This window comes from Mustela nivalis, assembly GCF_964662115.1.
Source record: "Mustela nivalis genome assembly, chromosome: 13".
Lineage (NCBI taxonomy): Eukaryota > Metazoa > Chordata > Mammalia > Carnivora > Mustelidae > Mustela > Mustela nivalis.
The window spans coordinates 58,426,080-58,454,041 of NC_139032.1; the positions used below are offsets into that span (position 1 = coordinate 58,426,080).

General features: G+C 50.9%; 6 protein-coding genes across 26 annotated transcripts in view; 3 read left to right on the top strand and 3 right to left on the bottom strand.

The window, feature by feature from the left end:
* The window catches only part of TLN1 (talin 1), a 32,808-nt gene extending 31,335 nt beyond the window's left edge, over positions 1–1,473 (bottom strand). The window contains exon 1 of one of the 4 annotated variants that reach the window (XM_082694708.1): positions 989–1,473. The gene's annotated coding sequence lies outside the window, so the exon portion shown is untranslated. The remainder of the gene's footprint in view (positions 1–988) is intronic. The other 3 variants (XM_082694709.1, XM_082694706.1, XM_082694707.1) reach the window with 3 other exon arrangements.
* On the top strand, positions 1,473–6,698 carry CREB3 (cAMP responsive element binding protein 3). Its single transcript, XM_082694787.1, has 9 exons — positions 1,473–1,720; positions 1,824–1,971; positions 2,047–2,114; positions 2,228–2,317; positions 4,148–4,254; positions 4,366–4,434; positions 5,774–5,858; positions 5,951–6,035; positions 6,114–6,698. The coding sequence occupies exons 1-9, from the start codon at positions 1,628–1,630 to the stop codon at positions 6,428–6,430; spliced, it is 1,062 nt and encodes a 353-aa protein (XP_082550913.1). The 5' UTR covers positions 1,473–1,627; the 3' UTR covers positions 6,431–6,698.
* Positions 6,565–18,758, bottom strand: GBA2 (glucosylceramidase beta 2). Of its 8 annotated transcripts, XM_082694761.1 has the most exons (18): positions 17,872–18,300; positions 13,844–13,935; positions 13,435–13,550; positions 11,085–11,303; positions 10,552–10,791; positions 10,247–10,349; positions 9,933–10,086; positions 9,716–9,841; positions 9,344–9,516; positions 9,006–9,110; positions 8,693–8,800; positions 8,438–8,589; positions 8,204–8,310; positions 7,922–8,064; positions 7,728–7,843; positions 7,442–7,633; positions 6,891–7,160; positions 6,565–6,843 (listed from the first exon to the last, which is right to left on the bottom strand). In XM_082694761.1, the coding sequence occupies exons 1-18, from the start codon at positions 18,204–18,206 to the stop codon at positions 6,724–6,726; spliced, it is 2,871 nt and encodes a 956-aa protein (XP_082550887.1). In that variant the 5' UTR covers positions 18,207–18,300; the 3' UTR covers positions 6,565–6,723. The 8 variants fall into 8 exon arrangements, with proteins under 8 accessions (XP_082550887.1, XP_082550881.1, XP_082550884.1 ...); XM_082694755.1 differs by having other exon boundaries at positions 6,565–7,160; positions 17,872–18,758; XM_082694758.1 differs by having other exon boundaries at positions 6,565–7,160; positions 10,552–10,786.
* Positions 18,740–27,949, top strand: RGP1 (RGP1 homolog, RAB6A GEF complex partner 1). 2 transcript variants are annotated; one of them, XM_082694784.1, is made up of 9 exons: positions 18,740–18,877; positions 19,273–19,407; positions 19,997–20,133; positions 20,444–20,527; positions 20,632–20,781; positions 21,056–21,202; positions 21,396–21,523; positions 21,726–21,915; positions 22,404–27,949. In XM_082694784.1, exons 2-9 carry the CDS (start codon positions 19,292–19,294, stop codon positions 22,625–22,627), a joined length of 1,176 nt encoding a protein of 391 aa, XP_082550910.1. In that variant the 5' UTR covers positions 18,740–18,877; positions 19,273–19,291; the 3' UTR covers positions 22,628–27,949. The 2 variants fall into 2 exon arrangements, with proteins under 2 accessions (XP_082550910.1, XP_082550909.1); XM_082694783.1 differs by having other exon boundaries at positions 18,833–18,943.
* MSMP (microseminoprotein, prostate associated) lies at positions 22,744–23,880 on the bottom strand (the record flags this gene model as incomplete). The annotated part of the gene is made up of 3 exons (XM_082694804.1): positions 22,744–23,034; positions 23,417–23,525; positions 23,751–23,880. The coding sequence occupies 3 exons, from the start codon at positions 23,878–23,880 to the stop codon at positions 22,854–22,856; spliced, it is 420 nt and encodes a 139-aa protein (XP_082550930.1). The 3' UTR covers positions 22,744–22,853.
* NPR2 (natriuretic peptide receptor 2) overlaps positions 26,026–27,962 on the top strand; it is a 49,684-nt gene continuing 47,747 nt past the window's right edge. For 4 of the 10 annotated variants that reach the window (XM_082694734.1, XM_082694733.1, XM_082694737.1 and 1 more), the window contains exon 1: positions 26,026–26,108. The gene's annotated coding sequence lies outside the window, so the exon portion shown is untranslated. Of the gene's footprint in view, positions 26,109–26,459; positions 26,547–27,962 lie in introns of those variants that run through there. The other 6 variants (XM_082694741.1, XM_082694732.1, XM_082694735.1 and 3 more) reach the window with 3 other exon arrangements.

A 27,962-nucleotide genomic window follows, 5' to 3' on the forward strand; every position in this document is an offset into this window, starting at 1 on the left:
GATCACAAGAAGACAGAGAGGCAGGTCGGGGGTGGGGAGGTGGGGGACAGAGAGCCTGATGTGGGGCTTGATCCCAGAACCCTGAGATCATGACAGGAACCAAAGGGAGAGGCTTAACCCACTAAGCCACCTACGCGCCCCTAAAACTAACCCTAATTCTTAACATTAACCCTGACCCTAGTTTGTTTCCTGTTTCCCAATACTGGCTTTGACATTCATCCTTTTCCTAACAGACACTGTACCCAATCCTTCATCCATAATATTGATCTAATTTTTATTTCCAGCACCAAATTCCCTGACCTTAACCTTAAATATTGATCTCTAAGCCTGAAACTCCTTTGTCACTTGGTTCCTGACCCATCCCTTTGGTATTTATTTATCCCTAGTACCATGCTAACGTTCTCTAATCCCTAAAACTAGACTTCTAATTTAATTCCTGTGTTGACTCGGCCCTGAATCCCACCTTTGACTTACCTTGGCCAGAAAAAAACAAAAAACAAAAAACCAAAAAACCACCAAAAAACTCCACAATGACTTAATCCAAACTTCACCTACATAAAACGGACCTGACTCACGCCAGTAACTCTAAATTTCCAACTCCGGCTTTATAACTCCTTAAACTAACCTTGATTCCTAAACCCAACTCTACCTAATCCCAAACTCACCCGAAGCTTTCCTACCCACATACCCGCTATCAGCTAACCTCAAACCCGATCCCCGCCCTGCGCCTCAATGCTACCCACATCTCGCCCTCCCCAAAACTATTCCAGACAGAGGACTGATCCCAGGAAGGGCCTGGCTCCCTTAAAACGCCCTACTTAACTCCGATCCCAAGCCGAGATACACTGGACTCTGACCTCTCCAACAGGACCCGAAGCAGGAGACGCAAGAGAGTCAGAGGGCCCCGCCCGCCCGCTTGCCCGCCAGCTTCCCGGGTCCGGCCTCGCGGCCCCACCCTGAGACTCCGGCTCGGCCGAGTCCGGCCTACCTGCGCTGCCCGGCTCGTGCCCCGCCCGCCGGCCCGCTAACCCGCTCGTTCTCCCGGTGGCAATCGGGCTCCGGCCTCGCCCTCCCTTCGACACTCTCTCGGGCACTTCCGTCCGCGGAACGTCCCCCACCCGCGGGCGGCGCCCTGGGCCCGCGCTCTATGGTTGCGGGGGCAGCAGGAAGCTGCTCTGGCCGCGGCACTCGATGCTCGGGAGCCGGCCTCAGACAGGCTGCCCCTCCCCGGCAGGAAGCAAGGGTGCGGCACAATCCGGAGCAAATGTTCGAACAGCGCCCGAGTTCCCTTTTAGTCTCTAACCCTTCCCTTTTTCAGCCGAGGGCCGAGTCAGAGTCCGTCCCCTACAATGCCCGCCCCTAGGGTGTGAGGAGGCCGCAGAGACGTCCCCTCTATTTGCGTCGCTCCCGGGACGTGGCGTGCAGCTGCTAGGCGACTTCCGCGTCAAAGGGAACTCCAAGTCCCGGAATGTCTCGGGGGTAGGAGCGTCACTTCCGTGGTGTTGGAAGTTGCGGAGGATCGAGTCTAGGGGGCTGGTGCGGTTTGAGAGCGACTGGTTCAGGGCAGCGAGTAGGTGGTGGGGTGAACTCCTGTGTTTCTGCCCATCCTTCCCGTTCATAACCGGGTATGGAACTGGCCTTGGACTTGGGTGACCAGGACCTGCTGGACTTCCTGCTAGAGGAAAGCGGAGATTTGGGGGCCGAGCAGCCACTTTCCGAGGTGGGTGGGGCTGTGAGCCGGAGAGGCGCGGGGTTGCTGGGACCGCGTTCTTGAGGCGGTGGGTAATAATAGGTCAGGGCTTGTTAATTTGAACCCTGTGCAGACGCTGAGTGAATGGGAGGCAGAGGATTTCCTGAGTTCCCTGCTGAGTCCCGCCGCATCGTTGAGCGACTTTAGCTCCTCTGATTCTTGTCTTGTTCTCCATGATCACACGTACTCTCTCTCACAGCAGCATGTCTCCATAGATCTAGGTGAGTCTCAAATAAGTGAGGTTTGGTGGGAGGAGAGACTTGTGGGCCTGGTTGTTTATACTTTCCCTTTTGCAGATGGTGGGAACTATGGAAAAGAGGGGGCCCAGACGACTCCACTGCGTGTGGAGGAGCCTGCAGAGCAGGTAGTTGATTTATGGCGGGATTATTCCCACATTGCAGGGGGTGGGGGCGGATTCCCCTTTCCTTTCTGACCTCCCCTTACAACTCTGCTGCCCATCTCTCCTGGTAACCCCAGGAAATTGCTAGGCTGATACTGACAGATGAGGAGAAGAGGCTGTTGGAGAAGGAGGGGCTTACTCTGCATGGGACACTTCCTCTTACTAAGGTAAGACTCTCATTGGTGGGAGTGAAAGCTGCGGGGGGGGGGGCGGGGGTTGAGTCTCAAGCCCCCACTTCTGTTAATTTTATTACAGGACGGACTGAGTTGAGAAAACTTAGACCATTTGTTGCTAGTAGGAAATTGGAACATGTCATTAATAAGGTAGATGCAGAGGCAAATCCTGGTTTTGTGGGGTTTATACAAATTTTTGGTGTTCTCTTTAAGAAAGAAGAGTTCAAAATCATCAGTGCAACATTGGTATAGGGACCTGGAAAGGACTGTGCAAGCAAAGGGCCCTGATGCTTAGATTTCAGTGCCTCATCGAAATCCACCTATAGCTGAACGGTAGAATTAAGTTTTAGAATTCATCAAGGCTGGACTAATAGCAAGAATAATTATAAAATCCCAAGTTTTAAGTTTTAAAGTTTCAAGGAATGAGAGGCAGCTTTACAAGCACCGTATTGTGGTACTGTTGTGAAATCAACTACAGAAAAGTTGAGAGAATTTTAATTTCTTAAAAAGTATAAGATGAGGTTATGCCGAAATTAAATAAAAAATAAATTTAAAAAAAAGTGTAAGATGAGTTAGCAGTTGGGGATGACTAAGAAAGTGAGTGGGGTTCAAAGGCTGTATCAATGGAGGTGTTGTCTCTAGAAGGGCAATGACCGTCTTATTATCCTTTGTACTGGCCAAAAGAGCACATCTTAGTGTCTAGTTTTGAACCCAGATCTTTGACAGATATTAAGAGGATGCTGTCGGGGTGCCTGGGTGGCTCAGTGGGTTAATGCCTCTGCCTTCAGCTCAGGTCATCATCTCAGGGTCCTGGGATCGAGCCCCGCTTTGGGTTCTCTGCTCAGTGGGGAGCCTGCTTCCTCCTCTCTCTCTGCCTGCCTCTCTGCCTACTTGGATCTCTGTCTGAGAGATAAATAAAGTCTTTAAAAAAAATAAAGTCTTTAAAATAAATAAATAAAAGTCTTAAAAAAAAAAAAAAAAGAGGATGCTGTCCATCCCAAGGAGAGAAGATAAGGTGAGGAGTTGAAATTTATGCCCAGATTTTTAACTATGAAGAAATGTTAAGTGCCTTAAAATAAAAACTGTTCATTCTATTCATTCTATATGGACTCAGAGATAGATACTATGTAAGTCCAATTGATAGAAATAATTTGTTGGCTCAGGATAAGGAATATTTTTTAAAAAATTTATTTTAATAGATTGAGCTTGTACGCACGAGCAGGATGAGGTAGGGGGCACAGGGAGAGGGAGAGAGAATAAGAATCTCAAGCCAACTCCCTACTGAGTATGATCCCACCTGAGCTGAAATCAAGAGTCAGACTCCCAGGGGAGCCTGGGTGGCTCAGTGGGTTAAAGCCTCTGCCGTCAGCTCTGGTCATGATCCCAGGGTCCTGGGATCGAGTCCTGCATGGGTCTCTCTGCTTGGCAGAGAGCCTGCTTCCTCCTCTCTCTCTGCCTGCCTGTCTGCCTACTTGTGATCTCTGTCTGTCAAATAAAATAAATAAATAAATAAAATCTTTAAACAACAACAAAAAAAAGAGTCAGATGCCCAAGCAAATGAGCCATCCAGACGCCCCAAGGGGAGTGGTGTTGGTGTTGTTGGTGTTGTTTCTGTTGCTTTAATTCATAAAATTGTTTAAAATGGTCTGGCTCATGAGGACGTTAACCCTGGCCTTCAGAGGTGTTCAGAGAGAAGCCAAGTGTCTGTTGGTCAGGGAAGCTCTAGAAGGGATTCCTGCATTAAGAAGAAGATTGAATTCAGTTGCATTCCAACTCTTTGGTCCAGTGTTCTTCTGATGAGACTTCTTTTCTGTGTTCTCTTAGATGGAGGAACAAGTTCTGACACGAGTGCGGAGGAAGATTAGAAACAAAAAGTCTGCTCAAGAGAGCCGCAGGAAGAAGAAGGTGTATTTGGGAGGTTTAGAGAGCAGGTACAAGAGGGAGAGGGATGGGGGTGGGGGGTAAGGAGCAGAGGTAGCCGGAAGCACTGGGTTTTGAAGTGGGGACACAGGCCATATCCCCATATCCTATTATTTCCCTAGGGTCTTGAAATACACAGCCCAGAATCTGGAGCTACAGAACAAAGTACAGCTCTTAGAGGAACAGAATTTGTAAGTAACTCACTAACATTGTCCTTTCTCCTTCCCATTTTATGCCATCTCACTCTTTCCCCTGCTTCACACTGGGCAGCTCCAACATGCAGGGTCTGGTGCTTGGCCTTTAGGGGATCTGATTTCAAGAAGCTCATAGTAACGGGGAACAAATTCACAAGTAACTTAGTAATTTAAGTACTCAGAAAGAGAGAGGAGGGAGTAACAAAGACCCCATGGAACCCTCCTGCACTGTTGGTGGGAATGCAAGCTGGTGCTGCCACTCTGGAAAACAGTATGGAGGTTCCTCAAAAAGTTGAAAAGAGAGCTACCCTACAACCCAGCAATTGCACTACTGGGTATTTATATCAAAGATACAAATGTAGTGAACCGAAGGGGCACGTGTACCCCAGTATTCATAGTAGCAATGTCCATAATAGCCAAACTATGGAAAGAGCCTAGTTGTCCTTCAACAGATGAATGGATAAAGAAGATGTGGTATCTATGTACAATGGAATATTATATAGCCATCAAAACCAAAAATCTTGCTGTTTGCCATGATGTGGTTGGAACTAGAGGGTATTATGCTAAGAGAAATGTCAGTCAGAGAAAGACATTATCATATGATCTCACTGATCTGTGGAATTTGAGGAGCAAGGCAGAGGCTCATAGGGGGAAAGTGAAACAAGACGAAAGGAGAGAGACAAATCATAAGAGATTCTTAATCTCATGAAACAAACTGAGGGTTACTGGAGTAGAGGGGGTGGCTGGGTAATGGACATTGGGGAGGGTATGTGCTATGGTGAGAGCTGTGAATTTCTAAGACAGATGAATCACAGACATGTACCCCTGAAACAAATAATACATTATATGTTAATTAAAAAAAAAACAACAAAAAAAGAAAAACCCCATGGGGCAGATGATGTGTGATGGTAGATAGGATTCTGGGGTGGGGATCAGGATAGGGAACACTCTAGGCAGAAAGAAAAAGGGCAAAAAAAAAAAGATAAAGAAAAGAAAGTGGTATAGCGCAGTCTGGCATGAACCTGAACGTAGGTGAGTCAAGTCAGAAAGAGAACATCGAATGCCTGGTAAGGATTGTGTAAATAGCTGAGTGGACAGTATAGAACCACTGAAGGTATTTGCAAAGGAGTTTAAATCAGGTCAGGACAGAAAGGTGTTTTAATGAGGAACTTCAAGCATTTTGTCCACAGAGAGGAAGAATCCATTTAAAAATAGGGTAAAAAACAAAAGAGATCATTCATTGCACAAATGGAGGGGCAGCCTTAACAGAATGGTTTCATTGTTTATCTCAGGGTGCCAGGCCAGGGGCTGCTCACTGTCCCCCTTCTTCTTCCAGGTCCCTTCTGGACCAGCTGAGGAGACTTCAGGCCATGGTGGTTCAGATATCAAACAAAACGAGCAGTACCAGCACCTGTGTCTTGGTGAGGATGGTGATGGAAGGAGAGATCCTTTTTCTCGGGTAGCAGGGACAGGGCTGCAACCTAGAACCCTCCATTTTTTCCCCGTTCTCCAGGTTCTCCTTTTTTCCTTCTGTTTGATCATCGTACCTGCTATGTATTCCTCTGACACAAGGGGGAGCCCGCTGGCTGAGCGTGGAGGTAAGAGGCTTGGGAATACCATTCAGGAAGGGCTGGGGGAAAGCCTGGCCAGTCCTTGAGGAGTCTTTGTTTCCATAGTGTTGTCCCGCCAGCTTCGTGCCCTCCCCAGTGAGGATCCCCGCCAGCTGGAGCTGCCTGCCCTGCAGTCAGAGGCACCGAAGGACAGCTCAGACCAGGAGCTCCAGGCTCCTGGCAACTCTTGCTTCCTGATCTTCCACATGCCTCAGACTCCTGGTGCTGAGTCTCCCCTGAAGCTACCACTTCCTGTCCCTTCCTCAGAGTCCCCCTGCCCAGGTCCCATCCTTCCCCTGCATGCAAATTTCACAAGAGGTAGGGGATGGCTCCCTCCTCATAGCCCCGCATCTGTTATCTTACAGGGCAGATACTCAGGCTAGATGTGAATATGGGGGGCTAAGTCAGAGCCTGAGGTTCCTAGTCTGGGTCCACATGAAAGGGGTGGGAGAGGGCTAGCCTGAGCTCCTGTGTCCTGTGTCAGGAAGACTGAGAGTCCGAACACACCACACTTAACTGGCTTTCTGGGTCTTTTATTTGTACCCATGTAAATCTACCACCCCATGAATGGGCCCGGGGGAATCAACTGACCTCCTTAAACATTTCATGCAGTGAGGGGATTGGGTGAGAGAAATAAATAAGTGATTCTGATGCTTGGGTCACCATCAGCCCCTCTTTACTGGCCCAACTGGGTGGGGAGAAGGGAAGGGGCATGATTGTCTTGGTGGCTCAGGGTTGCAGGAGACTTGGAGAGTAGGGGGAGTGATGAAGAGGAAAGGCCAGGCTGGAGGCTGGGCTGTTAGAGCCTCCCTCCCACAGTCAGAGGGCTTCCTTTGGTTTTGCCGTGGCTTCCTTTGGTCCAAGGTTAGGCCCTGTGCTTAGTCCTGTGCCCAGTCCTGTGCCCTGCTGGGCTCCTGGCTTGGAGGCCTTTTTATGCTGCTGCTGCTGCAGGGCCAGCTGCATGGCCCAGATACTCAGTGGCCGCATGTAGGCCAGAGAGCGGAATACCCGCTGCTGGCAATATGCTTCAGGGGTCTGGAAAGCTAGGCCCAGACGCTCCCACACAGTTCGGTAGCAGCCTTCAGCTGTCTGGAAGCCTTCCCAAGTGAGGCCCTGTAGGAAAGAGATGTCAGTCACTTTAATTGGCAATCCCTGAATAGCTAGTTCAGCTGCACAGATAGAGACAACAAGGCCTCTGCCCTTAGGGAGTTCCCAGCTAGTGGCAGAAATAAATCTGACCCATAGACAGAAGCCTGAAGGCAGAAAATGGAAGGCATGCCAGGGGAAAGAAGAAGCTTTCTAGGTGGGTAGGGCCCTACAGAAGTATATGATGGCTGAGGAAGTTTGCCAGCCCAAGGTAGAGATGGTGGAAAGATGGAAAGGTGGTGTATTACCTCCTGGATCATGGTGGCTGCCAGCCCATAGACCACACCCACCCAGACTTCATCAGACTGGACACTGGATCTGTCAGGGACACCATGGGGCTGCATCCCATTCACAGCCCCCATGGCTCCTCCTGCAAAGGCCCGGACATTGAACTCGAAGATAGTCTGGAGAGCACAGACCACATGTTGGGTAGGAAATACCTGAGGGGCAAAGGCAGAATTAGGGTTTCTTAGATTTGCTTCCCACGTCCAGGAAAAACCCACCTTTCTGGCTCCTCCTGCTAGTCTTTCTCACCTCAGTGTCTCCTTCTCCTAGACCACTGGCCTTCAAGAACCACTGGCCAGCACACTGGTCAGACATGATGCTGCAAGACTGAGGCTGAGGGCTGCAGTCATAGTTGTAATAGCGGCCTGGGGTAGAGCAAGACAAAATAATGTTTCTTGTGTCCCCAGAGCTGCCTTAGGATTCCTTAGGGTCCTCCAACTCACCATTCCACAGCAATCTCTCATAGGCTTCTTGGCCCCGTCTAAGGATGGAAGAAAACTTATCCTGGACGTCCTTTGCCCCACACAGAACAGCCATCTGGACCATCACAGCCACAGCTGCCAGCCAGAGTCCTCCACAGTAAGCACTGATCAGGGACATAGGTTTGGGGGTCAGACTGGCAGTTCCAGGCAACATAACAAGCAATGAGTCATTCTTCCTTGAGCCTACAATTCCTGGTGCCCAGTTCCCCACCTTAGGTACCCTGGAAATCCCTACTCTCCAACCTGGGGCCTGTGGTGATCCATCCATCATAGGTCTGGTCTGCATAGCCTCCATTCTCAATGAGTCCATCTTGGTCCTTGTCAAACTTCATTTCAGATTCCATCACAGCCTAGAGAGGGACCAAGACACTGAAGACCTAGATGAATGCTAAAGAGAGACAACACTAGCCCGCTGGACTTTCTCCCAGACACCAGTCATGCCCTTGGCACGCTGGCCATGGCACATGCATGTCTTACCAGACACACAGGCCACATATCTCTCAGGAAGCTCTGGTCGCCCGTCAGGTGGTAGTCTCGATAAACCTGCAGCACGAACTTCAGGTTTAGGTCCTTCCAGTCAGCGGTATCGTGGACCACATATGCATTGACTCGGAGCCATGGCTCGTCATCTGTGGGAAGGGAGGAAACCTGACTGATTTGCATTAAAGGGGTAGAGTAGAGAGTATAAAGGTTGAGAGAGGGATGCAAACTGTGGGGTGTAAGAACTTTTACCTGGGTCCCCAATATCATGGGGGATGACGTTCCTCCTTTTCACAGGTGCCATTACCCCACTCATCAGGTACTGTCGCCGTGTCAGGTCCTCCCTGAGAGTGGCCAGAGCTGGAGGAGCAGACACACAAGGTGGGGGCAGGGAACGGGCAGACTTGAAGTGGGGCTCAGAATTGTTTATGACCCTAGAGGGGAACCAGTAAGCAGGATGCAGATACGTTGGGTAAAGAGAAGGGTGGAGACCATCTGGGGGACCACAAACATTCAGGGGTATTGTGGACTAAGAGGGCAGAAGGGGTTCAAAAGGGACCCTCACCCATGTCATACTGCAGGCTGAGCTCAAGTTTGGGCCAGAGCATGATGAGGGCAAAGGAAGCGTAAAAGTGGACGTCATATGTGTTGTACATGCGATATTCCTGGCCTGGAGAAAGGAGGGAGATACACTTGCCAGAATTCCCGCTTCCCCTTCAGTTCCCCTCCCTAGCTTGTGCTTGTGTTGGGGTTGGGGCACCAGCCTAGCCCACAGCTGCCACTTACTCCCTCATCCCAACCAGTCCCTTGGGGTAGGCAAAACCCACCATCCTGGCTTGTGGTATGGCACTAACTGGCCCATGGTTATGGCCTGCCATACTGTGGCCTACCAGCAGCTCGTACCTTCAAGGTAACCAAATCGACCATATTCCTGGAGGATGGGGCGGAGCTGACACATGCTCCCCACCAGCTCATCCGGAAGGGAGTCCTCGGGAACTTCCAGCCATACTGTGCCTCCATCAGCCAGGAAGTACAATTCATTGAACAGCGCAGATTTGTACCAGGCAGGCAAGGATCTGAGGAGTCAGGAGGAATGGTCTAATTTAGTAGAGTGTGGACCTCTCAGGAAGGAAAGGATTCTGGAGTTCTGCAGAGCAGGGGGCACCAAGTGAATTCCAGCCCAACTCTGCTGACTCTGGTGAGTGGAGACTGAACCAAGGAATCCCAACTGGAATGAGTGCCCGGGAGAAAGGCAAGAGATCCGCCCCATGGCACCTGTCATCCAATACTGGGCTCTGCCAAGCTGAGATCTTCTCTTCCCAGTCTATATATCGGCACAGGGCATAGTGGCTAAGGGCGGGTGCTGCATTACCATCGCGGCCAAAGAACCTTGTGTACCGCCTGGGATGGAAAGAAAGGGGAAAAATGAGAACTGGGGTTCTAGGTCAGAGCTCTGGCACCTTAGATCCCTGTACTCTCTTGGTCCCTTCACCTGTAGTAGACCTGGCCCTTAGCTCCAAACATGATTCTGGGCATATCCCAAGCCAGTGAGAACTCCAGGCGGCACTGGCCTCGAGGTGGCAGCTTGCCTGTAACACACACAGCCCCAGCGATGCCTACTCCTTTCTGCGAGGGGGTGCTTTGGCCTGAGAGAAGCACAAGAAAAATTGGCATAGGCACCCCCTTCAGTCCCAGGGATCCCTGATATGGGAAAATAAGGCCTATTTATTACCAGGTCTCTCACCCCTCCTCCCAAGACAGGGACAACCTCTCTTCCCACACCTCCCTATCAGATCCCCCCATCACCAGCGGGGGAGTCCAGCTGTCCATCTTGAAGTAGATCTTGCCACACCTGCTGCCCAGTGCTGTCAGGGTCAAAGGCTGTGATGTGGGTTACCGTGGTATCCGCCTGTTAAGGGGCCAAACACTCAGGGGAAGCGCCACAAGTACGCTGGCTTCAGGCTACCTCTCCAGTTCCCGCTGTAATTCCCACCTCCAAGTTCTACAGGCTTAAGGGCGGTAGTGAGGATCGGACTCAGGGATGGGGTGCACCAGGGCCAGGCTGAGGGGAAGGGCATGGGGGCTAAGGTCTAGAGTAGGCTGGAACGTACCGTGAGCCGCGCAGCCACGGCCATCGTGTAGGGATTTGGAGGGGTTGGATGATGCAGCAGCAGCCCCTGCACAGTCTCCCCATCACGCTCCAGACAGAAGGGCTCATTCCACAATCCCCCGGGGGCATCATCTCCAACCCCCAGACCATTGCGCATGGAGAACATGATGGACACATCAAGGGCTTCGTCCCCTTCATTTTCCACATCCCACACAAAGACTCCTACAGGCAGGCTGCTGTCCTGGGAGCAAAAGATCGTACTCAGACGGTCCCAGTGTAGCTCCTCCTAGTCCCACTCCTCCACACCCAGGACCTCACTCAAATACTACCCCTGCCCCCAGGGGACTATCTTTTTAGTTTCCACTTGCATCTCCCCATATTCCCAGGCAGGCTGTCTTACCACTGAGTGGAGGTCCTGGAAAACCAGCATGATGTCATGTTCCAGTCCCCTCTCTTTCACAGATTGTGGAATTTACAGCAGAGACAGATCTCAGGGAAGGGAGGGCAATGGAGGAAACACAGTGGGAGCCTCACCTGGTAGTCATGGGGCAAGATGGGTGTGATCTGGCGACAGGTGAGGGTGACATTCTGGCCAGGAAGCTGATAGACAGTCCAGGCTCGGGGATAGAGGGCGTGGTAGAATGCGAAGTACCCACACAGGCCCCAGTTCCAGCTGCGCAGGACACTTGGGCGCTCCACAGACAGGACTTGCTGGTACACAGTCTTCCCCTCCCGACGCAAGCAAACTGTGAACTAAACCAAGAAGGCAGATAGGCTGGGATGGGGTAACCACAGGCACCTCAAACTCATCTCTTGTCCCCTTTCTGAGCCTACGGGAGTTCTCATTGTGCCATAGCCTCGCTCATCCACTCGGCCCCTCTACCACACTGTGAGTCACCACCAGGTCCTACCTCCTCTCTCCGTGGCTTTCTTTCCCTCCTTGGTGGTCTTCGTGCCCTCACCATATCTGTGTTTATGCTCTGCCTCCCCCCATCTGGTATCAGCGTGATCTTTCTTACAGAAGAATCAAGATATGCTAGTCTGTATTTATGTTTCAGTGACTCCCCATGGCCCTCAGGCTAAAGTCTAAACTCTTCTAGCTGGCTTTCAAGGTCCTTGATCTGGCCTGTCCCTGCCCATTATACTCATGACCTGTTCAAGCACTTATATTCTGATCATGTCAAATACTCACTGTTTCCTGAACACACTACATTTCCTCCTCGTGCCTTTGCTCCTGCTCATTCTCCATCTGGTGAAACCTTTCATCCTTCAAAAGCCTAGGCCAAATGCCATCTCCATCCTCAAGCAGTGAGTCATTGCCCTGTATGTCCCCCTACCTCTCTAGTCTAGCATGTTATAATGTTTTTGTTTACATTCTGACTCTCTGACTGCTCTGTGGGTTCATTGAGGGCAGGGCCCTCTCCAATTCACTGAGGCCCCCCCCTCTCTACTATGCCTCCACTGCCAGAGACAGGCACAGCTGGCATGTGTAGAGAGAAAATGGGTAAAGTCTAGAGCAGTATCCCTTTTTTCTCAGTGTACTATCTATCCCTCTCATTTTGGTTCTTACATGGTCTCACAGTCTCCATTTTCTCAAAGTCCCATTCTAATAAAAATATAAGCTTCTGGAGCATAGGGTCTATGAGGGGTTAGTATCTCTTCCCTTGCTTGAAAATATGCCTTACATTTTTAATGTATGTATACAATAATTTTTTATGTTGTTGGAATGGTAGAGAATGGTTAAGACCATGGCCTTTTAACCACAGCGAAAGCTGGTTCTGAATCCCAGCGTACTTCCTTTTGCCAACCACATGACCTTGGGCGTCTTACTAAAATCTCTTTGGATCTCAGTTTCCTCCTCTATAAAATGGGCATAATAATGGTACTTACTTTGTAGGACTGTCTTTAAATATTAAATATCGTACAAAATGCATAGCACAATCTCTAGCACATGTTAAGTATGCAATAATTACTTTAACTCTAGAGTCATGATTCTGGAAGGCACTTCCCCTCAGGATACCTAATGGATGAGCCAGAGAGGAAGCTTGGGGCACTGGGCAGGGCTGGTAAACCTGCACTAGGAAGGCCATTGTCATTAATTGGACTCAAGGTCGGCTAGTCATTTTTTTCTTTGAAGATGAGCTGAAAGCTGGAGGCATCCCTCAGACAGGAAATGGGAACGTGGTGGACAGCTCCACCTCTGAGGGCGCTAGAGAGATGATGATGAAAGGCAGACCACATGACTCTGGCAACTGAACGCCCAGATGTGATGAACAAATAGAGCGAAAAGAAGTGAAGATTCTGAGAAGGGAAAAAGGCTAGAGAGTTATGCCTGGGAGAGGAGGGGCTTCCCAGGCTCTCAGGTCTCAGGTCTCTCTGGAGAGAGACCTCCAGAGGAGTGATCAGCAGCAGAGGAGCTGAGCTCAGGCTGAAGGCTGGCAAATCGGGGTGAATAGTGGGTAGTCTGTACATCTTTATTCCCCACGCATTTATAGACTTTGGGGTTTGTTTTCGTTTCTGGTCCTACTAAATACTCTTTCAACCAGGTTAAGTGATCTGGGAATTCCTTGCACCCTCTGTGGCTGGGTACTGGATTAGCTAGTGAAGCTGGGACAGTGAAGGACGTAAGAGACATTTACTAGAGAAATGGAGGACACAGGGTGCTGGAGCTCTTTATGCTTTTAAGAAATGTGTGCTCTTGGAGTATCTTATTCCTAGTACATCCTAGCACAAGGCTGGGCACACGGAAAGCATCTTGAAAATACTTATTAGAGTGAACCATGTGCACATGTGCCCATCTAACTTCCACATCCTACACGGGCTAAGAGGTTCTTCCTGACCTGGGGTATTGTTCTGGACCTCTCCTCCACCTCCTGGTTCTTACTTGGTCAGCAATGACTGTCCGGTGCTGGTACATTCCAGGATTAAGCTGCCAACGACAGAACTGACCTCTCCAGCCTCGGGTGATAGTACCTCCCCCGATGCCACCCAAAGGACAACCTAGAGGTAGAATCAGGATGGTTAGTGGGGCATGGCAGAGGAAAAGAAGCCCATTTCTTTCTAGATGATAAAGATAAGTTTTTCTGAAAACTACTGGAATATCATATCAATGCATTGTACACTTTAAACTTACAGGATGTTTTGTGTCAATTATAGCTCAGCAAAGCTGGGGAGAGAAAACCCCAGCGATGGGGTGGTGCAACATGCTTAAGCGGAAGCCTCTTTGCTTAGCTCTGCAGTAGCTCCAGAGGCTGGGCCCTCTCTGTGCAGAGTAGAGCTGGGATGAGGCTCACCATAGATCTGTCTTAGGGGTACACAATTGATGAGGTCAATGAAAGGTGTCTTCTTCTCCACCTGGGTCTTCCGGTACCACCACTGCAGGTACCTGAGGAGCAAGAGGCAGTGTGAGTGGAAGGGGCAGGAGGCGGCACCTCCTGGGCAGCAGTCACCTGCCTCTCTCTAGACACTCAGGTGTAACTTCCCATTAAATGGGTCTGCAGAGGGGCGCCAGGGTGGCTCAGTCGTTAAGTGTATACCTTAGACTTAGGTCATGATCCCAAGGTCCTGGAATCAAGTCCCACATTGGGCTCCCTGCTCAGTGGAGAGCCTGCCTCTCCCTCTCCCTGCCACTCACCCTGCCTGTGCTCAATCTTCCTCTTTCCGTCAAACAAATAAATGAAATCTTTAAAAATAAATAAATAGGGACGCCTGGGTGGCTCAGTTGGTTAAGCAGCTGCCTTCGGCTCAGGTCATGATCCCAGCGTCCTGGGATTGAGTCCCACATTGGGCTCCTTGCTCTGCAGGGAGCCTGCTTCTCCCTCTGACTCTGCCTTCCACTCTGTCTGCCTATGCTCGCTCTCGCTCGTTCTCTCTCTGAAAAATAAATAAATAAAATCTTTAAAATAAATAAATAAATAAATAAATAAAAATATTTAGAATTTATTTATTTATTTATTAAATGGGTCTGCAGAAGACCCATTCCCTTCACTTCCAAATCTCTCCTGTTCTCTATCTCTCCACAGTTCAAAGTCCTCTCCTCTTCCCAGTCACCCCAGTTTACAGCAAGGAACTGTCTTTGTTTCTCCCCTTTGTTCCTCAGGAGCTTTCTGACCTTGCCTCACCTCTAATTCCACTACCACTGCTTAAGTTTAGCCCAGGAGCTTTTGTTTGAGGTGCTGAAAGGGCCAGTTTTGGTTTCCCAACTACACCCCCCCCCCCAATAGGCACAGCCTGCTCAGATAACTTTCTTCTTTTTTAAAATGACTGTTTGTCTTCCTGGTTGTGAAAGGTGAAAATCTGGGGGCGCCTGGGTCGCTCAGTGGGTTAAAGCCTCTGCCTTTGGCTTGGGTCATGATTCCAGGGTCCTGGGATCGAGGCCCATATCGGGCTCTCTGTTCAGCAGGGAGCCTGCTTCCCACCCCCCGCACCCTGCCTGCCTCTCTGCCTCCTTGTGATTTCTGTAAAATAAATAAATAAAATCTTTAAAAAAAAAAAAAAAGGTGAAAATCTGTAGAATATACTAGATGAAAGGTCAAAAAATCCCACCCATAGACAACCAGGATTTACATTTTGGGGCATATCATTTTAAGTCTTTTTAAAAAGTTTAGTGTTTAAACTGTAAATTTTCTGAGTCTGTGCTTTTATAACATCCTAGTAAAGCCTAAAAAAATTCCCACACTTTCCTGGTCTTGTCATAACTCCAACAGACAAATGATTCTGTTTGGGATTCAAGGCTCTGACATCTGTTTCAGCCTAACTTCTAATCTCAAGCCCTATAAATCCCCATTCAGACTGGGTCCTCACTAAGCAACCCTTGCCCCACCAGACTCTCCCAATTCCACTGTCCTCCCTACCCACCTATTTTATACCCATCGTTCAAGCATATCACCTGTAACCATATAATTGGGGTAAGTAACTCCTCAGAGCCTCAGTTTCCCCATCTACAAGATGACGTACCTCCTATCCTACCTACTTCATGGAATGGTTGAAAGAGCAAATGGTGTAACAAGTGGGAAAGCCACCAAGTGGAGTATGCGTGTCAGCTATGATCGTGACCTTTACATACACTATCTGAACTCCCATCAGACACTGTCTTGTTATTTCTAAGCATTCCTTATGTAAGTCTGACATACTTTTACATTCCATGGGGAAAGGGATATTGACAAAGACTAGTTGATTACCCGCAGCTTCAACCACAGGCAGGGCACATGGTCTGGAGATGGTTAAGTATTTGCCGAATTTACCAATAATTATACAAGCACTGGGGCACTAGACAGATGAACACGAAGAGGAGCAAGGGAGGATGAAATGTGATTACAGAATACGGAGGATACATTCTGGGAGTAGGGGAAGGAAGAGGGAAGGCATAAAGTCCTGCTGTTTTAGAGTAAACTGGACTTTGAAACTAGAGGCCAGAAAGAACTGGGGAAGAGAGGGGAGGGTGCAGCAGGCATTAGGGCAACAAGGGAGAAATGCAAGACAGGGAGATACGCTGAACAAAGGAGAATCTTGCATAGAACAAGCACTCAATAAATACTTATGAACCAATGGAATCTAGCTAGAAGGGAGAGCAATCAAAATGGAGTTCTTCCCACAATGAGGCCAAGAGAATGCTGGCTTGCTGCAACGCCTGATTAAAGTACTCCCAGTCTGACTTCCTCTTAGGGTTCATGTCTCATTCCCTTAACTTGGCAGCTGGCCGTTCCTGACCTATTTGGCCTTCTCCATATGTCAGCCCCAATTTAAGAATTATCATTCAGAATTGTTCCTTGTCTCACTCCTGCTTTCTCCTCAATGCAGGACCACGTTCTGTTCTAAAAGACCTGCGTTGGTGATGTCCACCCTATCCTGGCATGTGGAGCCAAGGTCCAGGAGGCTGAGCACAGTTTCAGGCTTCTGACTCAGTTCACACTGAGGGACCGAGGGGCTAGGATGCCTACCTGTTCCTGATCTCAGTGTCCCTACCACATGCACCCCCATGTGCTTCTCTCAGCACTCTAGCCCTCCATCTTTTTTAACCCAGAAGCTTTGGGGGTCAAAGTTAGGCTGAGTCAGTTTCTGAAGTAGCCTGGAGGGATGATTGTTCTCTGGTACAAGCCACCCACAGGATCTAGCAAAGGAGCCAGATACCCAGGCAGTGCCAGGTCCTTCCCACTGCTTAGAGCTGGGGTTAGGTAAATGGGCTACCCAGCCCAGCCCTATAAGCACTGACAGAGAGGGAAGGACCCCCTAGTTTAGAGGCTGTTAGGGCTGAGTTTTCCAACTTTTTTTTTTTTAAAGATTATTTATTTATTTATTTGACAGAGAGAGAGATCACAAGTAGGCAGAAAGGCAGGCAGAGAGAGAGAGGAGGAAGCAGGCTCCCTGCTGAGCAGAGAGCCCAATGCGGGACTCGATCCCAGGACCCTGAGATCATGACCTGAGCCGAAGGCAACGGCTTAACCCACTGAGCCACCCAGGCGCCCCGAGTTTTCCAACCTTTATACTTCCATCGCCACCTGTGTTTACAGTGTAGGTTGACTCAGGATGACCTCAGGGTGATGCTTTCTGTCCTCATATACACCTGTTCCTCTTAATAGGTCGTGGCTCCTCATCACTAGCTTTTAAACTCAGAGGAGATCTGTAGGGATCTAAAGGAGTTCTACAGCTCAGGGTAAGCACTTGGGGTGTCTGTAACCCTTGGTGGAAAGGGCACTAATGCAGGCTCTGGAACACTGTATTACCGGGGATACTTACAGCACTGCCTCTCTGGCCAGAGGTCTTTGCTTTTTCTATCAGGGATTGGCTATCCCAGAATAGAGTGAACAGCACCTCTCACACCCTCTCCTTGGGGTGAGAGCCGGCAGGCTGCAACCCACTTCCCGGAGCCAAAGCTTGAGGAAAGAGAGTAGCCCAGCAGCTCAGGGTAATCAGGGTAATCAGGGTCGAGAACTTCCCTCTCCTACATAAAACAACATTGTGTCAGCACTGCAGCAGCCAGACTATCCTTTCTCACCTTGCCACAAAGTATAGCAAATACCAAAGGGCGGTCTTTGGATAAGAGGGAGTGTGTGAGAGGGAGCCTAAATGGGAAAGGCTGACTACAGGTCCAGATGTTCCTGTTCTTTCCTACTAGGAGGATAAGTTACTGGGAGGATGGGGGTTGCAGAAATGTGACCCAATCTCACCCCCTAAAACCACGCTTAGAATATGTTGGGGGTTGGGGGTCACCTGACTGGGACAAAGCACTCACCTGCTTTCTCACCCTTTCTCACCTCTGCTGGAAGGCTTGTGCTGGAACAAAGTGAAACTTAACGTACTGTAGGCAATGAGATCTACTCACCGCAAGCCCATGCCCAGATGCTTTATCAAGTTGCTTAGGGAGACGTTGTTGGCATTAAAGGGTTTCCTCTTCTCTGCAAACTCATGAGCCAGGCAGATGCGCCAGCCAAAGGGAGGCACCTGGTAGCCCTTAGCTTTACCTTCATAGGATGCCATCAGTTGCCCAGAGTCCTCCGGACTGCTGCCGCCCGGCTCACTTTGGGGTCGATTGTCTTCAGGGCTCTGGAGGTCTGTAACCTGCCCAGCCTCAGTGCCTCCGGCATTTTCAGGGCAATAAACCTGTGGATCCCTTTTGGCACACCTCGTCTGCTCCGAGGCTGGGACTCCAGTTCCCATGTTCCCTGGATCTTGGGTCCGCAGGACCTCGACGGTCCCTGGTCCCAAGTCTTTTGGTACAAAATACCTCGCCAGCCAAGTCCAGATGTGGGCAGTTGTGGTAGTTAGGTGTCGTCTCGGAGAGCCGGGCGCTGGGGAAAGCCGAGGTGAACTGGTGTCTCTGTGGAGCCTGGGAGCTGTTGTTGCAGCGGCGTTGGCGGCGACAGCAATGAAGCCGCCTCGGGCTCCCCCTCGGTCGTCTTTCTGGGTCCTGGGAGGGAAGGGTCGGGCCTCGTCGTCATTGGGCCGCGGTGATTAGCTTGCCCGACCAAAGAGCTACCGAGTCCGCGGAAAGGGGAGGAGCCCCGGGGGCCAGCCCGCAAGGAACCGCCCCCGGGACCGGCCTGGGAGCTCTCGGCAGCCTCAGCCTGGTCCCCCGGCCGTCGCGCCAGGCCCTTCCCTGGGTGGGACGCCGGGTCCCGCCGGTTGGTGTCTGGGACAGCGCCTGCGCCCAGGTGCCAGCCCGTGGGAAGGTGACCCAAGGCTGCAGGACGACCCGAGCCCCTTCCGGTTGGGCCGGCCGGGTGTTTCCGGCCGGAAGGCGCTCTGTTGGGAAGGGGGTGCTGAAGGGAAGTCCCGCCTCTGTCGCGGAAGCCGCCACGCACTTGGCCCGGTTCTGGAGGGGCGGGCAGGTGAGGGCCTCGGTGTGCCGAGACCCCGTTTTCGACCGTGCGAGGTGTCCAGGCTAGGGGCACGAGGTGACGGGCAGGGCCTTGGGCTGGGACCTGGAATCTGGAGGGAGGGCGGCGGAGGCCGGTTTGGAGGTTCGGGTGTGGGTGGTAAGGGAACTAACTCGGCGCTAAGAGGGGCGGGGGTCTGGGGCCCCGAGCGAAGTCCTATCTTTACTGAGTCAGCTGCTACCCGTACTTCCCATCCACCTCCCGCATCCCAAATCCAGGTGCTTCTCCCAAACTCCGTGACGGTGACTGCCCGTCTCCTCTGACCTCGCCCCCAGGCTCGCCGCAGACGCCCCTCCCTGCCATGGTACTGACCTCTGACACACACACCCTTCCCCGTTTATCTCTAGTTCTCATTCCGGAGCTGTCATGATTGAAGTGGTAGCAGAGCTGAGCCGAGGTCCTGTGTTTCTGGCGGGGGAGGCGCTGGAGTGTGTAGTGACGGTCACCAATCCCCTGCCCCCCACCGCCACCTCTGCATCCAGGTAGGGATGCAGATACTGAAGAAGGTGGTTCTTCTGGGAGAAAACCTGGTATCTATAGTGCTAAGCCAGAGCTCAGGTTGTCGTGTAGCTAAGCCACCACTTTCTTGCTCATTGTATTCTCATTGTAGGAAAGGGCTGTTTAACAGAAGATGGGATTGACAGAGCCCTACACACGCCCTTCCTTCCTTCTCCCCCATTCCCACTTCTTTTTTTTTTTTTTAAGATTTTATTTATTTATTTGACAGAGAGAGATCCCAAGTAGACAGAGGCAGGCAGAGAGAGAGGAAAGGAAGCAGGCTCCCTGCCGAGCAGAGAGCCCGACACGGGGCTCGATCCCAGGACACTGAGATCATGACCCGAGCCGAAGGCAGTGGCCCAACCCCCTGAGCCACCCAGGTGCCCCCCCATTCCCACTTCTACCCATAGTATACTTCTCTTTGTCTGATGGATTCTCTTTGGGGTTCTAGATTCCCTTACTCCTAGACAGTCACCTGATGGTGTTGGTCTCCTCAGGGGGTTAAGGGAGCTTGGGAGTTTATTTGTGAGGTCAGGATCGCCCCTCTGATGTTTTCTTTTCCTCCTCCCATAGTGAGGCTCTGGCCTGGGCCAGTGCCCAAATCCACTGCCAGTTCCATGCCAGTGAGAGTCGAGTAGCACTACCTCCCCCTGACTCCAGTCAGCCAGATGTCCAGCCAGAGAGCCAGACTGTCTTTCTGCCACACCGAGGTTAGAGATGGGCATTTGCCTTTGGAAGGGGGCGGAGTCATTGCCACCTGAGAGTGAATTTGTTAAATTGTTCTAGTGGGTGCTTCTAGTCTTTGTCATATTGGAGATGTGGAGGAATGTATTTGTTAATGTTGGGGGTATAAGACTGATCCTATCTTACAATAAGAAAAGAGGGGTAGCTTACTTTGGGCTGCCCTTTGTTGGCAGTGCTCATGGCTCCCATTGCTGCGCTAGCTTCATCCAGTATTGGACAATGGGGTCATTAAATTGCAGGGGTTTTTTTGTTTTGTTTTGTTTTAATCTCTTTTAGGCGAGAGAGGTCAGTGTATCCTTTCCACTCCACCAAAAATCCTTTTCTGTGATCTGAGGCTAGATCCCGGAGAGTCCAAATCATGTGAGTGTCTGCCTCCTCCCCACCCCTGGATTGCCTTCTATGGCTCCTGGAGGGAGGACTTCTCTGGCTGCCCCTGGCTGCCCTGACTACTACTTCCCAACCAGACTCCTACAGTGAAGTGCTGCCCATAGAGGGACCACCCTCCTTTCGGGGTCAGTCAGTCAAGTATGTCTACAAACTGACCATTGGCTGCCAGCGTGTCAACTCACCCATCACTTTACTCAGGGTTCCTCTGAGGGTTCTTGTGCTGACGGGTAAGTAAGGATTTCTGGAGGAAATCCAGGGCTGGGGAAGAGCCTCACCAAAGCAGAAAAGATCTAAAGAGGACTTGTGGGTGGGGGACTGGAGAAAGGCTTCCTGGTCTCCGTAAAGGTGCAAGGGGTTTGGGGAGGGAGGTTCTGGACAATAAGTTAAAGGGTACCTGGGGCATGGTTCCCATTACATTCAGCCTTCATAGGTTGGAGTCTAAAACCTAATCTCTACTGTCCATTCCCTCCTAGCAATATTTTCTGCTCATTCTCTCTGTAGGCCTTCAAGATGTCCGGTTTCCCCAGGATGAGGCTGTAGCCCCATCTAGTCCATTCCTGGAAGAGGATGAAGGTGGGAAGAAGGATTCATGGATAGCTGAGCTGGCTGGGGAGCGTCTCATGGCTGCCACATCCTGCCGCAGCCTCCGTGAGAATCCTTTCACAATTGCCCCCACCCCACCAGCCCTCTCATAGTATAACAGATTTTCCTAATTGCCTGTACTTCTAAGGACTCACTGATATCCCACATTATAACGAAAAGCCCCACCTTGGCCTCTGGCTCCCAGCCCTTGATACGCTCCAGTGTGGACTCCACACTTACAGTGTCCCATTCTCCCCAGATCTATACAATATCAGTGATGGCCGAGGAAAAGTTGGGACATTTGGCATCTTCAAATCTGTATACAGACTCGGCGAGGATGTGGTGGGGACCTTAAACTTAGGGGAAGGAACTGTAGCTTGTTTGCAGGTGAGAAGGAAAGGGGCTTTTGGGGTGCTGGGCTTGGAGGGCTAGGGAGGAAGGGGAAGGGCCTGCATAAAGAGGGGTGGTATATAGAAGTGAAGAGTGTGGTCACCCAGGGTGAAAAAAGCTTGAGGTTGGGCTCATGCCTCTCATCTAGAGTCCGCACTTCCCAGTGCCTGCTAGCACCCACTTCTCTTCTTGCTCCCAGTTTTCAGTAAGCTTACAGACTGAGGAGCGTGTACAGCCCGAGTACCAGAGGCGCCGCAGGACGGGAGGTGTCCCCTCCGTGTCTCATGTGACTCATGCCCGGCACCAGGAATCCTGCCTGCATACAACTAGAACCAGCTTCTCCCTCCCCATCCCTCTCAGCTCCACCCCAGGCTTCTGCACAGCCATTGGTGAGATCCTGACCGTTATCGGAGTGGGGAAGAGAGTAAAATGTCCTCTTTCTCTGTGTAATGAGTCCTGATTCCTAACAAACTCTTGGCCATACCCACACCCAGCCTTTGACCCTTAACACTTTCTCTGACCTTCAGCCTATTTCCTAGATGCACTGACATTTAAACTTTTAAGAGCTTTGTGGGTGTTCTTCCTTCCCCTGCCCACTGTGACCCTGTGGCACATTGATCTCTGATGCTCTAGCATGTTTACGTCAGGCTCCCAAGTCCTGACTGTCCCATGCTATAGTTATTAGGTGCTTGACCTTGCTGTCCTGATTGTCACATTTCTGGTTAACAGATTTCTTTAGAGAAACCCTTGATCCTAGCCCTGTGGCTTTTCCTCCTCTTCCCAAATACTGCTTTTTTTTCTCATTCACTAACCACATCCTGCACTCGTTTTTACTCCTGGCTTCTAATGCCTCTGCCTTTATCTTTTTTTCCCACAGTGTCCCTGAAGTGGCGATTGCATTTTGAATTTGTAACATCACGAGAACCAGGTTTGGTGCTCCTACCTCCTTTGGAACAGCCTGAGCCTGTCACCTGGACAGGGCCTGAGCAAGTGCCCGTGGACACCTTCAGCTGGGACCTCCCCATCAAGGTGCTGCCCACAAGTCCTACCCTGGCCTCATATGCAGCCCCAGGCCCCAGCACCAGCACCATAACCATCTGAAGATGGCTCACCGTGACACTATCTTTCTTCAGGATACAGAGAACTCAGCACCTGGACTCTAGTAGGGCCTGTTTTTCCCACGTGGGGTCCAATGGAATGGACAACAAGAGGCAGGCTTTCAGCTGTAGCATTAATTTATTTATTCAGAATAAATTGGCAGCTGCTAGTGGTTTCCCTGGAAGTGGCAGCAGGAGTGGGCAGTCAGCAGAAGGGTGATCAGTTGAGTTTAGCTGGAGTGGGGAGCAGGAGCCCCAGGAGCAGGGTTGTTAGCTGAGCCCCATTCTGGGTCGGGCCCTCCCCCTTTGCAGGGTAGCCGAGGGTCAGATTTTTGCACCAGGGAGAATTGGCAGGTTCCTGCCTCCTGACGTACCTCACAGCCTGCAGGGAAGTCGATGGGATGCTGGGACCTGGGGAACCAAAGGATGGGAAAGGAGTCAGCACAGTGAAGGGCCACCTTTATCCCTGCCCCACACTTCTCTCTGCCAGCATTCCTCTCATATCTTTCCCATATCTTTAGTGCCCTCTTGGTCCCCCTAGCCAAGCTCTCACCTACCATATATGGATTTTTTCATTTCACAGCAGAAATACTTCCCCTCCAGACACACCCCTACATCCCTCATTTTCTAGCTTGCAGCCTTATCTCTCAAATTCTTGTTGGTAACTTCAGGTTCAGCCTGCCTCGTACCTCTGTTCTATTCATTCTCACATCACAGCAATCTGGTTACACCCTGGCCAGCCCTTAGTCACTCTAGTCAGAGCCATTCTCTCTGGCTGTCTTTGGTCACTCACGTGTCACAGCAGCCCACACCGACGGGATGCAGACAGGTACAATGGAAACAGTCCTTGCGGAGCCAAGACTCACCCAGGGTGAAATATTTCCCTTCATAGTGGCAGGGGGCTAGGGAAGAACAGGAAATGTTAGTGTGCTGGGGATTGGTGGTGGCCGACAGAATCGCTTGTGGTCTGGAATGGGAGAAAGTAAGTGCATATTGCCCCCATATTTAGTCTCTCCTGTTTCCAAGCTGGAGGGAGTCTGGGTATTCTGGTAGAGGATCATCTCTAAGCCCCCTCGCCCCAGCACCCTCTGTCCTTGGTCCTTTCCTAATGCCTCCCCCAGCTTTACCTTGAGCTTGAAAGTAGCACTTGCTGTGGACTCCTGGCTGCTGGAGGAGCAGAGAGATCACCAAGCAGATGATCCCCCAGCTTCCCAGGACCCCCTTCGCCTGTCCAGCCCAGAGCATCCTTAGGGTCATTCCTGTAGCACAGCCCTCGCGATCCCTTCTTGGCCTCTCTTCTGGTCTTGTCTCTGGCTTTTCTTTGTTTTTCTCCTTCGGTCTTAGTTTCTGTCTTTCTCCCCTGGGCTTCTGTCTCTCACCATCTCCGTGCCCTCTGCTCTCACAGGCTTGGGAATGTTTATAAAGTGAGGACCCTGGCCCCCTGCTGAGTAGAGCTGGAAAAGCTGTAATTCTGTTTCCTGAGGTGAGGGCATGAAAACAAGAGGTCCAGCTTTAACAAGCTGTGAGAGCTGATTCATGCCCAGGCACAGCTAGGGGGAGGGAGGTGGCCATGGAAGGGGCACTGGACTGGGCATTTCCCCAGCAAGGAGGTGGGAGGGGGGAGGGCCCCCAGGTGGTCCCCACATCTCTTCCCTGACCTGGAGAGAAGGAAGCATTCCACCCTTCCCCCAACACACATACACACTCCAGGGGTGTGTGTGCTGGGATCCTTGCCTGGACCGGAGGGAGGTATTTCCTGGGGATGGCTAATCCTGTGCCCCAGCCAAACCAAGGAGCTGCAGTAGGGTGCAACAGCCAGAGGCTCCAGGAGAGTGAACAGGCACCTGGAGCGCAGACTATTTCTCTCAGACCCTATGGCAGAATCTCCCAGAAGTATCCTAGAGACATGGCTGCCCCTCAGAGATGGGGAGGCAGGTGTCTCTTCCATAAGCATCCTGAGGGTGCATTGTTCAGTACCTCCAAACACACAGTAGATACACGATCTTCTCATAGTTAGGGGTGGTACTTTCAAAGAGGAATGTCTTCAAATACCCAGGTGATATGAGTCACTCATTTCACAGAGGTATGCCGCTTTCCTCTTGTACATTATGGAATGAGAATTGAGGAATCCTCTGACATCCTCCTGCAGGTTCTAGAGACCCTCGAGGTGGCTGGTTAAGAGCATAGGTTATAGAATCAGACTAGTTGGATTCAGATCCTGATTCTACTTAAGCCTGTGACCTTGGGCAAACTACTTCACCTCTCTAAAACCTGTTTCCTTATCTTTACATTGGGATAGTAATACTAACTCATAGGGTTGTTAAGAGGCTTTCAATGAGGTAATGCATGAAATGGTATTAATACTGTCCCTGCCACATGGCCCCCAGAAAATAGTAGCTGCTGCGATTAGTTCTAGAGTTCAGAGACAAAGGTACAGTTCTTTGTTTAAATCACATTGAGAAGCTCTGCATAGCTGAGGGCTTCTGTTAGGGGCTGCGGTCTCCTACCACAGACTTCTGCCCTTTTTGCAGTTGTGTTCCATGTCACCCTTACCACCTCCAGTTTGAGAAACAGTGTTGCAGATAAACCCACTTTTCCTAGCTCAGTCCCCTCACTTCTGCCCTGGGAAGAGGTGTCATTTTCTTATCCTTCCAGCTGACTTGGGGGCTCCAGCTTTTCATGTTAGGATTCTGATCCATTGCTGCCCATCCCCACTCCTGTGAACTCAAGTTCTTTCTGACCACTCTAATGGGGGCCATCTCTTTGCTACTAATGGCCCCTCTCTCTCAGTCTGCCACACTCCAAAGACCCAATCCGAGTTATTCCCCTCCTACGCCAATCACTTTGACATTCTATTTTTCCTTCTGAGTCTCCAGTCCCTTTTACTGCAAGACTCCCATTCCCTGTCACCCAGCGGATCAGATACGAATACTTCTGGCTGACCTTTTTAGAGGGCCACCCTCTTCACCATTCAGAAACACAACTTCATCCATCCACCTCAGATTCCCTGTCTGTCCTCTTCCAAGTAGATAGCTTAAGTGGATGGAGATGCCAGTTGTACCACATGTTCACCCTTGTCAGGTCTGATACCTTTCTATTTCAGAGGAGTACTGAGAGAATAAAGACTCAGTGGTTGAAGCAGGGTGCTCTGACGTAGGGTGGTGTGTGGGAGGCATGGCCCTGGACTGCTCTCTTGGCTGGAGGAGATGGATGAGAAGGCTTTCTAGCACAAGGGCCCGAAGTCTTGTCAGTGGTCAATAGCTCTGCTGCTGCCTTTCTGGGGAAGGGGGACATGCTGACACCCTGGAAGTCCGGACCAGTCTTTTGCTTCTGCAACCTGGAACCAACCCAGTAGGGGGCAGACACGACTGGGAAGCTAGGAAGCTTGAAGGTGGTGGTGATGCTGGAAGGCAGAGGGGGCCCAATGGGGATTGGTGTGTGAGGTAATGGGGACAGAAGTGAAAGCCGCCTGTAATGAAGAGAAGGTAGGCTTATGGGCAGGAGTAGGGGCTTCTGGAAAGAAAGGCTGGGGCTGAGCCAGGATTCCTCTCTCAGAAGTTGTGGGGCTGTGGGTGTCTGGAAGGTGTTGGTTGAACCCACTTGCGTTCCAGCTGGTGGGTGCGCTCAAGTGTGCGTTTCTGTAGCTGCGTGGGGCTGGAGGCCACGCTTGTGGTTGCTCCGTGTGTGTGCGCTTGTCTGTTGGGGATGTCAGTGTTTAGGGCCCAATTCTGTGATTCCTGGGGCAGCGGTGGTTGGGGGTGCCAGTGGGGGGGGGGGGGCGGGAGGCGTTGGTTGGCGCGCACTGCTTGCGAGCGCCGGGACAGAAAAAACATCCGCCGGAGGCCCAGCCGGGCAGCGCTCCAGCGGGGCCCGGCAGGTGCGCGCGGAGAGGAAGTGAGCGTATTCCGGCCACTGGCCCTGCGGTGAGTCACTGCCGACCCCCACTGCTTGCCGCCGGATAGGAGGGACCCGCAGCAGCGGGGAGATTTGGATGGCTGGGGCCCATGAGGGTGGCTGGGTGTGGGGGAGCCCCGGGAGGGTCACTGAAGCCCCGGGGAGTTAAGCGGGGATGGGTCCTGCGGGGTCCCCTATCAGACACCGAATACAGAGCCTGTGACTGAATGGAGGCTGGCCGGGAATGTCTGCTGGGAGAATCTCTTGGGGGCAGGGAGAAGGCCCCAGAGAGCTGGTGGTGGGGAGGGAAAGGGGCCCAGGGGCAAAACAGCAAGTGGGCGAGGTGATGTGGCCCGGGGAGGGGCGGATTGCGGCGCGGTGGAGCGAGAGCGAGGTGTACTGGAGTGCTGGAGGAGTGCAGCGCCAGTGTAGGCCTTGGCGAGCCAGAACCTGTAAATTAAGGAGACTTCCACATCAGGTAGGAAGGTGGAAACGGCCAGACCGTAGAGGTACAGTCTGTCTAGAGGTGTGCACTCTGACAGTGGAGGCTAGGTTTTGGGGGTAGGGGACTTAGGGTTATGTAGGTACCATGTGGCTAGGTCATTAAAAGCTTTGAATGCTGGCGTGAGGAATTGGGATTTGCCCTCGCAAGTAGAATCTATGGCCTTCCGAGAAGGAAGAGTAGTGAGTGACTTAAAGGTGAGGTTAAATGTGTCTAAGATTACCACCTGCCATTCATTCGGTCTTTGCCAAAGAATTAGGCGTTGATGTTCTAATTTTAATAGTCATTTAAAATCACATAACTGCATATATCAAGCTATTAAATGTTGACGTTTTAAAAAGAGTTAAAAAGTCGGGTTCAGTGTTTTAACACCCACAGTGAGGCTATCAAGATTAGTTATATGGCACTGCCATGCTTTTGTGCCTTTGTCCCCCTTGCTGACTTGCCTGAATTCTGTGTTTCTAATACCTCAGTTCTGTATCAGCACAACACCTCTCATTTCCCCCTCCCTCATCTTACGGTCTTTGTTTTTAAGCTTATCTTTTCTCTGTGCAGCCCTATAACCTGTCCTGTGAATCCTGAACCAAGTAAAACATTTGTTGGGGGGTGGGCATTAGGCTACAGTATACAAAGACAAACAACTCGGTTTTACCATATATATTAGGTCACTTACTGTCTTCTGTGGACATGTGTAACTATGAAGTTTCTATATTTACCCTGTGACTGAAAAAGAGAAAGGTAAAGGTGTTATATTCACAGTTGCATTTCTTTAACAGCACTTAATTAGTCTGATTTCTAAAATCAACTCCACAGGGACGGAGCTCAGCGGGAAGCCTGCTTCTCCCTCTGCCTCTGCCTGCCACTCTGTCTGCCTGTGCTCACTCTCTCTGACAAAAAATAAAATAAAATAATTTTTAAAAAAATGTAAAATCAACTCCACAAT